The sequence below is a fragment of the Prunus avium genome, chromosome 4 (genome assembly GCF_965620075.1).
Source record: "Prunus avium chromosome 4, drPruAviu1.hap1.1, whole genome shotgun sequence".
In the NCBI taxonomy this organism is placed as follows: Eukaryota; Viridiplantae; Streptophyta; class Magnoliopsida; order Rosales; family Rosaceae; genus Prunus; species Prunus avium.
This window is the reverse complement of record NC_142287.1, coordinates 26,747,981-26,760,068: the sequence shown is the minus strand read 5'-3', so window position 1 is coordinate 26,760,068 and position 12,088 is coordinate 26,747,981. Positions and strand designations below refer to the sequence as shown.

Sequence of the window (12,088 nt, the reverse complement as noted above, 5' to 3'; positions counted from 1 at the left end):
TTTCTCATTTCCTAGTTTTATTCCACTCTCTTCTTCTCTCCCCAAATTCGTTTGGATTTTGGGTTCTCTTGCCCAAAACTATATGGATCTTGTCTTTCGTTTGTTTGTGTGTTTTCTGTTGTAGGTCCTTGGTGACTTTTGTTGTTCTTGGATGTGTCTTGCTGTCGCTGGGATGATTGCGGTGTGGTGTTGTCGACCCAACTTTTTTCTTTGGTTTTCGTTGCTTTTTTGAAGCAAGTACTGCAATCCATCGTAGACGCCATGATTTTGTTGCAGCTTTTGGTTCACTCACATGGATTTTGCTCCAGTTCAATGTTTGGAGTTGGAAAAGTGATTGTTGCCGTTTTGTGTGGGATCGGGTTTTGCCTGTGCAAAATAAGAGGTTTAGTCATGTTGGTGCTACGAATCTCTTTGGTTTGCTGGAGAGGATGTGGTGCAGTGTCTTTGTTTCTGTGTTTATTTTAGTCTAATAACTCTCAGAAACTCAATAGAAGTTTGCTGATGTTTGTATTTAGTGTTTGAATTTTCGATGCGGATTTGCCGTTACTGCCATTGCGCGGTGGATCTGTATTGTAGGTTTGAGTACAAGTGCTTTTGTCTGCCGAATTAGAGGTTTTAGGTTTTTCTAGTATGCGTAATTCTCTCCATATCAAACCAATTTATTTTTGTGTTTGGTCACTGGATTTTGAATATGACCCAAAATCATGGCATTCCATGTTACAAGATTCCTTTCCCCTTTCGTTTTCTTCAAAAGTTGTAGGTAAATTGTTTTTATTATTGTTCACCCTATGGTAGAGGTATAGTATATACTTTTGTATATATATTATTCTATGGTGTAATATATTGTCCTATTGCCTATTGCCTATTGCCTATTGCCTATTGCATATATATATATATATATATATATATATATATATATATATATATATATATATATATATATATGTGTTTTTTCATATTTAGACAATGAATAATAGTATTTTATGTATATTTTTTTAATAGGTAACATACAATTTTATTTGTCTATTTTTGTATTTGACTTATATGTAGTCTTCTAATTTATGTTCCTAACTTATAGGTAGTATTCTAATTTATATTCACGACTTATAGCTAACACGATTTATCACTAAGTTTTTTTCGTTGCTAATAAGAACACTATTTACCTATATGTTAGGTACATAATTTAATGTGGGTGCTTGCCTAATCGATTAGTATAATATGTGGGTCTTTACTTTCATTGATTAATTTGTATTTTATCCATATATTAGGTAAATATTATCAATGAAAGAATTCAAAATTTAAATTCTGAAATTTTGAAATTCAATTACAAGTAAATAATCCATTAAATTTAGATTTTCAATGTTTTCCCTATTTACCTTAAAGGGTAAAATGGACACAATAAAAAGAGTAATAAAAGTCAAAGGACCTACATCTAAACCCAATGGCTACTAATCGTTTTGGACCTAGATCTAAGAACCCCTATTAATTATGCATTAGTTATGTTCGGTTCAATTCGATTCGGTTTGAGATCACATACTATTTAATTAAAAAAAGCTAAATTAAAACAGTCAGTTCTGTTACCAACAAGATATAGCCCATTAGAAAAGGGCATTGATTTACATACCAATAGTCTCAAGTTTGAACTTCATGTCACATTTATAGTGTTTGTGTGTGAGAGAAGCCCCCTTTATCTTGTAGTATAACTTGTACTTTTTTATATATATATAAAAAGCCAGTTCGGTTGGTTTTTTCGGTTTGGGATGTTTTATGTCCATCCCTAAGATTGTTTTTTAATTTTTAAAATAACATATATGCATGCTAAGCAAGGCTAAGCCATACTTATACAAGCTAACTATACTAACTCTCAAAAGTCCAAAAAAATTAAGAAGTATAAGTTTGCAACTAGTGTTTGCCATGTGAGGTAGTGTCACTATCTATTTCACAATTAAGAAGTATAAGTTTACAACTAGTGTTCGCCAGATGAGGTAGTGTCAGTATCTATTTCACAACAAGAGTCATGTGGATGCCATTTATCAGTATCATATCCAATAATAGGCAAATCCATAACAGCTTTCTACAAAATTTCACGCAGAACTCAGGTCAGAAAAATACATAACCTGCTCTGAGAAAAAAAAAAACAATAGACAAAACGGAGAGGAAAATATCGGCAACAACATTTCTGATATCTCTATACGGATTCTTCTGATGCAGCACGATGAACATCATGATAGTTGCTTATCCAAGAAGGAAAAAACCAAGCAAAGTGCATGAAATCTGAAAAGGCGATTTTGCCATCATCATCATGGTTACAAATTTAAAAGAGGGTAGGGTAGGGTAGGGAGGTGGCACAGCATTTGGAAACAGGCATGGGGGCCTAAGGTTCAGCTGTAGGGGGAATCAACACATGGTCCTGGTCTGGTGGGTAGAGAGATGTGGAGAGAGAGAGGCTTTATGAAAGGCAGAAACAAATCAGTGGGGGCACTTTTGGAATCCGATTCTTTGGTTCAGAATCTCCTAAACATATGGGGTATCTTTGAAGATATCACCTTATTTGTTTGCTACTTTTTTGTTCATCTTCCAGGGACTGGGAGAGTGGAGTTGGTAGGGGCCTGTATATCCAATATCCATAAGCCTTTCGCAAAAGAACAGATTGGACACTGATATGATATATTATGAGTGGTCTCATGAAATTTACATGTGACCAGTATCAAGTGGCCACGTATGACTAACGAGTGGGCCATCGCAATGTGTAGTAGGGACGGGAAAATCGAACACATGATCTCGAATGCAGTGTTGTGTTATCACTCTTAACTAATTGAGCTATAAATTTTTTGGTCTAACTTGAGGTTTAGCTTTGGAAAGAGAGAGAAAAAAAAAAAGTTGTTGGGCTTGTAGCATGATTGGCTTTAATTTCTCAGCTCCAAAATTAAAACCTCAATTTTAAAGTTAGCGAGCCCATCAATAGTGGGTCCAGGTGGCCCTGTAATTGATCCTTAGCCCATCAATGGAGAAGTCTACAACGTATTTGTAAACGCCAACCCATTGATTAAGAGGTTAAAACACAAGAGATCAAAGACTTGCTAAGAAGAATAAGTAACCCATTAGATGGTTAAGAAATATATTTTCTTTGAAATTATACATCAATTTCCTGATCAAGAGTCCAAGGTACATAAATAGGTACATAGAAGAAAGATGACATCTGATAGAAAAAGAAAGAAAAAGAAGAGAAAGAAGAGAAACTAGTAATTATTGCAATGAGATCACAACAAAGTACATGTTATATTGAAGACAGAGTAAGATTCAAGTATGCATCAAAAAGACCCTTGATGCCGTCAGAAACCTCCTTGATCCAATCCACAGCAGTACTACAGTAAATTTGAGAATCGCAATACACCAGCAACGCATCTTGAATCAGGGATCCAAATTTGCTGCTACTGCTAATGCCAACCTGCACTCGCTCCACCATTTATCAAGTTTAGCTTCATTTTTAATGCCATAGAACTAAGAAAGTCATCTGGGCTCTTGCATCATTCAATATTTAGATGTGATCATCACAAATCTCAGGAAAATATATACCTCCAGTTGGTTTATTGCCTGAAAAGACATTGGTGATTTCAACAAGAAGTTTCAAATAACCAGTAATAAAACTCCTACATTCCCATTCTCTGCCGGTTAAAGCTGCAGTATAGGAACGCTCATGCTCTTGCGGGACAGAAAATGCACCCTTGTATTTTAAGGCTGTTTAAAAAGCAAGGTGTGTTGAATTCCATCAAACCGGAAGTGAAGGCAAGTGCTAATCAAAATCCAATCCAACCTCGTCTTTACTTCTAATTTGTTGGTCCTTCTTAGTAAGAAATAGCATTGGTTTGACCAAGTAAGACAAGACTCTCTACAAAAGAATCCATGAAGTGGTACCTGTATCCATCAGTTTTAAACTCTTTAACTTGTTTGGTCTTAGAGTCCACCGATAAAAGCATCCCACCATACATTCTGAACACTAATTCACAACTCCTTCTAAAACCAAACGGCGCAATTAAAGTTCCTTCCAAGCATATACTCATTAATTTAGTCCATGATTCAGGCACACCAAACTCTTTCATGACCCACATGTGAATACAAGTAATAGCATTTAATCCCTCTGAAACTTCATCATATGTCTCAAACAAGGCAAGGGACTCCCCGTATCTCGACATAAAGCAATTCTTTCTTTTCAAAGCATCAGGCACCGTTATCTTTCCAAATACCTCATTGACCATATCAAACTGCACAATGCAATTACCCTCGTTCTTCAAGGATTGCTGCCAATGAGTAACACCATTAACAAAAACTTGTCTGTATCTAAGAGTAATACCTGCAGGGTTAAAGTCCGCAGGAATAACAGCAGCACTAAGAGTCTTCCAGGAGCCCCTGGCTAATGACCAAACCTCAACCTCACATGGGGCTTCGCTTAAAAGGTCGCTCACAATTCTCAAAACCTTATAGTCATCGGTACGCGAATCGTAGCCAAAGGCGTAACTTGCTATCATAAACTTTCTGATGTAATCTGTGGGAAAAGGAATTCTAGGCCTAGGCAAAAACATAAACTTTCTAACAGAAGGGTTCCAGATTATTGTTGCAAAATCAGCAGCGAGGCATATCAGCCCATTAAAAGTGGCAACCACATGGAAATTCTCAAGTAAAAATGTGATCTTTTTGGGAAAATAAGCTGTGTTATGGTAAATGAATGGATTTACAAGCTCTGTGTACTCATCAAATTCAGGGTTGTCCCAGTGCAAGGAGAAAAGCTCACCAAGCTGACAAGCAGCGTCCACTTTCTCAGGTAAAGCGTTTAGCAGAACGAGGTGACCGTCGTTTTGGTTGCTGGATTGGGCTGTGCGGCGGCTGAGGTGGGTGTGGATGAAGGTAGGGCTTTTGATCAGCGACCACCATGATTTGCACACTGCTCTGAATTTGATTAGAGATTTGATGGGCAGCCTCAGGAGGATTTCGTGTATGACTTCTTCAGGGAAGTAATCTGCCATGGCTTTGATTGTCTGATGTTTTGCTCTAACTTTCGATTTTCGATTATGCCTGCGATGCAAGAGTTGGGATTTGAGGGGTCTTATATATGGAAAAAAGTATAGCCAATGGGTCTGTTTGGTTTGGGGTTTGATCCTCCTACTTCATCCAAAAAAGGTATAGCCTATGGTGTGCTCTGGTTGGGGCGGGGAGTTAATAGGGCATATTTTATAGAGACAAAAACGCAAGCAGGTGGGCTACGACTTGTACCCTAAACCCTAAACCCTGCGTTTGGGTTTGAACCTGAGATTATTATTATGAAAATCAAAGTCCCTTTTTCACTGAGTTTAAAACCCGTTGGCTGTACTGCTCGAGTTTGTATTGGAGTTTGGCTCGACTCTGGACTGTCTATTCTTAGAGGTTATAAAGTATAAAATTTGTGGCAGTAGAGTATATCAGGGTTGGTTGAGCTCTTTCATCTGTTTTTTGGTTTCCCAGGGTATACCCCGCGCAACTGCGGAGACTAAATCCCTCGAGATACGGTCAGGTGCAAAGCTCTCAACAGAGTCTGCTCTATTCGCAAGTGCTTAAGCTCTTTCATCTTTATCCAAATGAATAGTAGTACTCTTTTATTCAACTCGAGTTTGTATTGAATTCAATATCTTTTTAGCTTGTTTGAGCTCGGTCTGTAAAAAAAAAAAAACAAATTAAATGAAACTAATGCTCGATAACTTTTAAACAAGTCAATTAAGCACTATAATATTTGACTTGACTGTTTACACTTTTACGCTGCGAAAAAACTTACATGTAACGGAAATAGCATAATAACATAATAACATGCGAAAAAGTTATTTTGTGTATTATTGCGTTATTAGACAAAGATAGCAAAAAGTGTTATTCTCTTTACATGAGAGTTCCTCTCCCTAAGTTGACTTCCTACCACGGCTGGTGAGCAAATGGAAAAAAGAAGAGACGGTTGTACGCACGCTCCTCAAACACCCGTCCAAGGAACTAATAAAAAACAACTCTGGTCAATGCTGGAGGAAAGCAAAAGAAACAGGGATAAATAATTTTATTCTTCCTGGAGATACTTTTCAATGGCACTGAGCTGGGAATTTGTACCATATTATTACTTATGATTTGTGTTCAAAGTGCCCACTGAACTCAAATTAATTAAAAATTCTTGCATAGGGATAGCTTGACACAAACTATGGAATCATAAATGTCATGGTGGCACCGTGGCACAACTCTCACGTGCGGCCCATACGAGCAACTATTATGCTTTAAGTGGTTAAATACATTTACTCAAACTCTGAATTAATGTATACAAGCAACATAAAACAATTGACTCATAAGAAAGAACCACTAAAAAAGATTAGAATCGAAAGCATGCCACTAGAAATGGGAGGGAAGGCAGCCCACATTGTTAAAGTCGGCTTCTATTCGAGCAAAAACTTGAAGAACCATTAAAAAAAATTGCAATTACAATTCTCATATGTTAAAATTGCAATTACAAGGGAAGACTAGTTCCTCTGAAAAAAAAAAATCCCAGTCTGATATCAGGTTTTGGCTCTGAGAAGTATCATAGAGAACTTTCTCAAAGCCTTCAATCTATCCATTGTATCACTGCTGGTACTAAGTTAGCTGCGGCCAGTCAAAGCTCAACCTTGTACGAACGATTCTTGAGCAAACTGAGTATGCATCAAAAAGCTCCTTGATGTCTTCAGCAACCTCCTTCATCCAATCCAGAGCATTACTACCATTAATTCAGAAGAGTAAATACACCACCAACTGGATATTGTATCTGGGATCCAAAATTGCAGCTACTGCCAATACCAACCCTGCACTGGCTCCGATCATTAGCAAAGCTTAGCTTTCTGCCATAGAACTAAGGAAGTCATTTGGGCTCTTGCACCATTCAACATAGATGAGAAAACCGCAAATCTCAGGAAAATATATACTTGCAATTGGACATTTGTTGCCGGAAAAGACATCAGTGATTTCAACAAGAAGTTTCAAATAACCCGAAACAAAACTCGTCCATTCCCATTCTATGTCGACTGATGCTGGTGTGTATAGGAAGGGCCATGCTCTTGCAGGGCAGAAAATGCAGCTCTGTATTTTGAGGCTGTTTCAAGTATAAGGAATGTTGTTTTCCGCTAAACTGGAAGTGAAGGGAAGTTGTTGGTTCTTATTAGTAAGAAATAGCATTTGTTTGGTCAAGTAAAACAAGACTCTCTACAAAAGAATCCATGAATTGGTACTTGCATTGCATCCATCAGTTACAAACTTTCTAACTTGTTTGGTCTTAGGGTTCACCGATACCAGCTCTCCATCACACATTCTGAACACTACTTCACCATTCTTTCTAAAACCAAATGGCATGATTGAAGTTGCTTCCAGGCATATATTTAGCAATTTAGTCCACGATTCAGCCACGCTAAACTCTTCCATGACCCACACCCACATGTGAATACGATATGATCCCACTGAAACATCATAAGGTTTCTCGAACAGGGCAAGGGACTCCCCTGACATAACGCAAACCTTTTTTCTGAAAGCATCGGGCAGCATTATCTTTCCAAATAACTCACTGACCATATCAAACCACAGAATGCAACTATCCTCGTACTTATAGTATTGCAGCCAATGCAGAACACCATTAACAAAAGCTTGTCTGTCTCTGAGGTCAACAATTACGGTACTAAAGTCGCAGGAATAACATCAGGAATCAGGACTAAGACTCTTCCAGGAGCCCCTCGCAAATGACCAAACCTCAACCTCACATGGGCTTTTCCTATACACGCTACTCACAATTCTCAAAACCTTATAGTCACTGGTACGCCAACCATAGCCAAAGGCATAACTTGCTATCGTTCTGGTGTCATACTCTGTGGAGAAGGGAATTCTAGGCCTAGGCAAAAACATAAACTTTCTAACAGAAGGGTTCCAGATTATTGTTGCAGAATGAGCAGCAATGCATATGATATGAGCCCATCACAAGTGCCAACCACATGGAAATTCTGATTCAAAAATACGTCTAGTAGATTAATTGGAAAACAGATTCAGAAAATAAAAATTGTGAAAACGTGACTGCTAGGACAATAATAATTTGTGAGTTATTTTTCAAGTATATTTTTTTGCTAATTTTTGTAATAATTTTTATTTATTTATAAATTCTGATATTTTAAAGGCTAAAAATTATTACAAACAATGAAAAATGTATACTTTGAGAATAATAATGTATAATTAAAATAATAATAAAAATTATAATTTTAGAAAAACCTAGATAATAAAATAATATTATCTTTTAAAAATAAATATGAAATTGAATAATATATGTAGCAAAAAGAAAAAATAAAAAAATAAAAAAGAAAGCAATCAAACCAATACATTAGGTAGAAAATGAAAACAATGATTTGGTGTTTTCATAAAACAATTCCAGTGAAAATGATAACCACATACCGAACGCGTTTTTGGTAAAAAATAAAAACGGGGCCTTGAAAACGTTACCAAACGGCACCTTAATGTCCATACATTTAGTTTTGCAAATGGTCATGACATTCAAAATTATTAGGGGGTGTATTCAATTTAGATTTTAAAAGATTTTAAAGAGGTTTAAAAGTTCAGGTGTATTCAATCACAATTTTATAGAAGTCTATACAATTATGGGTGGATTCAATTCAGACTTTTTAAATTCCATTCAAATTTGAATGTATTCAATCATGACTTTAAAAGACTTCATAATAGTTGGGATGTATTAAAAAATTCATTGATTTTAAAGGAAATATAAAAAGTGTTGGATTTTGTTTGATTATAGACTAATTTTAGGCCATGACAAATCTTTGCTTCCCCCAGGGATTTTGATAGATATATTATTTTTATTCTCAAGCTACTACCATCTTATCATGGCTATCACCACCGCCGTCGCCGCCACCACCACCACCACAGTCATTGTCATCACCACCATCACCCACCATCACCACCACCACAGCCACCACCCTTACCCCCACCGCCACCACTACTGTCACCCCCACTATCAGCCCCATTGTCACCACCACTAGAATCATCACCATTGCTGTTGCCACTGCCACAGCTAACGCCACCACCTCCACCACCACCATTACCTCCCCCACCATCGCCATCACCACCACCGTCATCACCCCTAAACCCTTTCTTTTTTGAGTGCTATAAACTTTATTAAAATCAATAATAAAACTCTAACAAACTCAGTTAAAATCTATACACGAATTCAGTCAAAATCTATGTGGAGTTTGTAGAATTCAATCAAACTCAATTTAATTCAATTAAACTCCATCAACTTTATAACTCTTCTAAATCATTTAAAATCTAAATTGAATTACACCCTCCTTAGTGTTATGCCTGTTGGATTTCCCCCAAAAAAGAACCATATCCTTCCCAACTCCTAACCTACCTCTACACACCCAAACCACCACCATCCAAACTCAAAACTCGTAGTGAACAATTATAGTTTGTAATATGGTTTTTTTAAAATATTAATTATGAAGTATTATATTAATGTTTAATTTTTATGAGTCTATTTTGTAATTTTGTTGTTGTTGAGAAATTAGTTAAAATAGCCATTCTCCACAACTTTTGTTCTAAAATGGCCATCCTTGCATTACATGTAGTTGCGGAGCCAGGAATTGATGTTAGAGAGGGCCCTTTTGCAAAATATAAAAATGAAGGGAATGCGAGCATAAACACTGTAAGTTCTCATAGAGCATAGGAATTGATGTTAAAGAGGGCCCTTTTGCAAAATATAAAAATGAAGGGAATGCGAGCATAAACACTGTAAGTTCTCATAGAGCATCTTGCGCATCATTTTGAGAGTCTGACTGATATCCTCTAAAGTAAAAATGAAGAATAAACTTTTAAATTATAGATTTTACAGATTAAGTTTTGATTGTAGTATATAAAACCCTTGTATCCTATGTTAATATTCAATTCAATTCATATACAACATTAAATTATTTGCACAGAGAGAGAGAGAGTTGAGAAGGGGCCTATGACCCCTCTGGTCCCTACGTTGCTCCACCACTTTACAGGGGCGCTATGGGGATAACATATACTTTACAGGGGCGCTATGGGGATAACATATAGGGAACTATGGGGACACTATGGAGGACAATGGCTATTTTGGAACAAAAGTTGTGAAAAATGGTTATTTTAGCACAAAGCCCAATTTTTTATTTTTTTTAAAACCTTTTACACATTGACCCCCGGAAGGAAATTTCCTGTTATCGTGACTATTGATTATTGTAAGTTTTTCTTTTCCACACAGAAAAAAAAAAAAAAAAAACTAGAATTTGTCTATGAATTTAGACTTCCTATCTCACCTAATGTAAACAATCAATTGATGGTTCTCAGTTAAGACAACCAAGTCTGATTGTTTGGATAGCAAAACCAAACGCTTGAGCACAACACCTTTGTTTACCCCAGAGTAATTTCAGTCCAAACAACCTTTATGCAACAGAAAGCAATTCTTTCGTTTTAAAAATTTCCACCTTCATGCCGTTAGGGGTGAGCATCGGGTCGAAACCAATGGTTTCTTAACAATCCAATCCAATCCAATTTTTCATTGGATTACAGATTTTACAATCCAATCCAATATGATCAAATATCAGGATCCAATCCAATCCAATCCAATGTACATTGGATTGGATTGGATGATCGGTTTGTATGAAAATATAATCATTGCAAAAGAACTTTAGTTTTTCATTACATATAATTCAATTCAAAATTCAATCTGAAAATACAACATGAAATTTAAAAACAACATTACATTAAGAGCTACATCCATTCTTAAAAAAAAAAAAAAACTAAAATTAACCAAAAAAACTTTGAGAACTCTTTTAGGCTTCCAGGTCCATCAATCCTTCCATGTTAGAGATCATGCAATCATCCACATCAATTTTCATTCAATGTAAGTTTTGATGTAGGACCCAAAATTTCTACAAAGAAGAAAATATCATATTAAAATAAATATAATAAAATCAATACTAATTAATTTAAAATATGAAAATTATCTTGAAATAATATTTACATGATTCAATGTCTTCGATATCATCTATGATCTCAAGAATATCAATTTTTGGTGAAGAACGTAACCAATTTTGTGTGCAAATGAGTGCCTCCACTGTTCTTGGGGATAATGAACTCCTATATGGATCAAGAATACGACCACCATTACTAAATGTTGATTCTGATGCTACATCATGAAGAATCGCTGGGTTTTGTTTCTTGTAGCAACACTTCAACATTTGAAACTTTGACAGCATCAATAACATTAGAAGTTGAAAGCACATCAATTGGTGGTTGACTTGTATTTCCAGTTTGGTTTCCCATGGAAGTTGAAGTAGAAGTTGCCATCTGTTTCATAAAACTATGTTAATAACTTAATATTATGCTTGAATGATGAATTACTGAATTCTTGAACCCAAAAATAATAAACACTTACCAAATATGCTGATGAAGGGTGTGAGAATTCTTCTGACCTTGTTCAAACTTGTGGACCCTTGGTAAATAAAGCAAGTATGCTATCTAATATATTAATAACGTATGGGAGTTTGTGAGCATGTTGAGCATGCTGTGTTGTCTGTAGGAAACAAATATGAGAGTTTCTGAGCATGTTTAGCATGCTGGGTATGGGTAAGGTCAATATATTAATTTTTAATCAATATGTATTTATATATTTTACAATAGGAACGTATGGGAAGAACAATATTATATATATATATATATGATTGGTTCGGTTTTGGTTGGATTTTAAAAACTTGATCCGTCATCTAAACCGATCCAATTGGATTTTCAATTTTCTGATCCAATCCAATCCGCCGATGTTGTCGAAACCAATAAAAATTGGATTGGATTGGATTGGTTTGGTCGGTTTTAGCGGATTGGTTTGGATCCTGCACAGCCCTACATGCCGTGGCATGTGGTTAGTAAAACCATGAGATGGCACAGCAGCCCACATTGCTAAATTCAGCTTCCATTAAATCCGAAACTTGAAAAACATCTTAAAAATAAAGTGTCACATGCAGGCAACTGAAAGAGAAAAATCTGAACG

The 12,088-nt window shown here is 36.1% G+C and overlaps 1 protein-coding gene across 1 annotated transcript; it reads right to left on the bottom strand.

Annotated features, from left to right (window-relative positions):
• Positions 1–3,109: 3,109 nt before the first annotated feature.
• Positions 3,110–5,411, bottom strand: LOC110753153 (F-box/kelch-repeat protein At3g23880-like). Its single transcript, XM_021953976.2, has 2 exons — positions 3,577–5,411; positions 3,110–3,448 (listed from the first exon to the last, which is right to left on the bottom strand). Exon 1 carries the CDS (start codon positions 5,019–5,021, stop codon positions 3,846–3,848), a length of 1,176 nt encoding a protein of 391 aa, XP_021809668.1. The 5' UTR covers positions 5,022–5,411; the 3' UTR covers positions 3,110–3,448; positions 3,577–3,845.
• Between the last annotated feature and the right edge of the window lie 6,677 nt (positions 5,412–12,088).

What these genes read in the sequence shown, in the direction of transcription:
- LOC110753153 (XM_021953976.2), bottom strand. Translation starts at nt 5,021, where the DNA reads ATGGCAGATTACTTCCCTGAAGAAGTCATACACGAAATCCTCCTGAGG.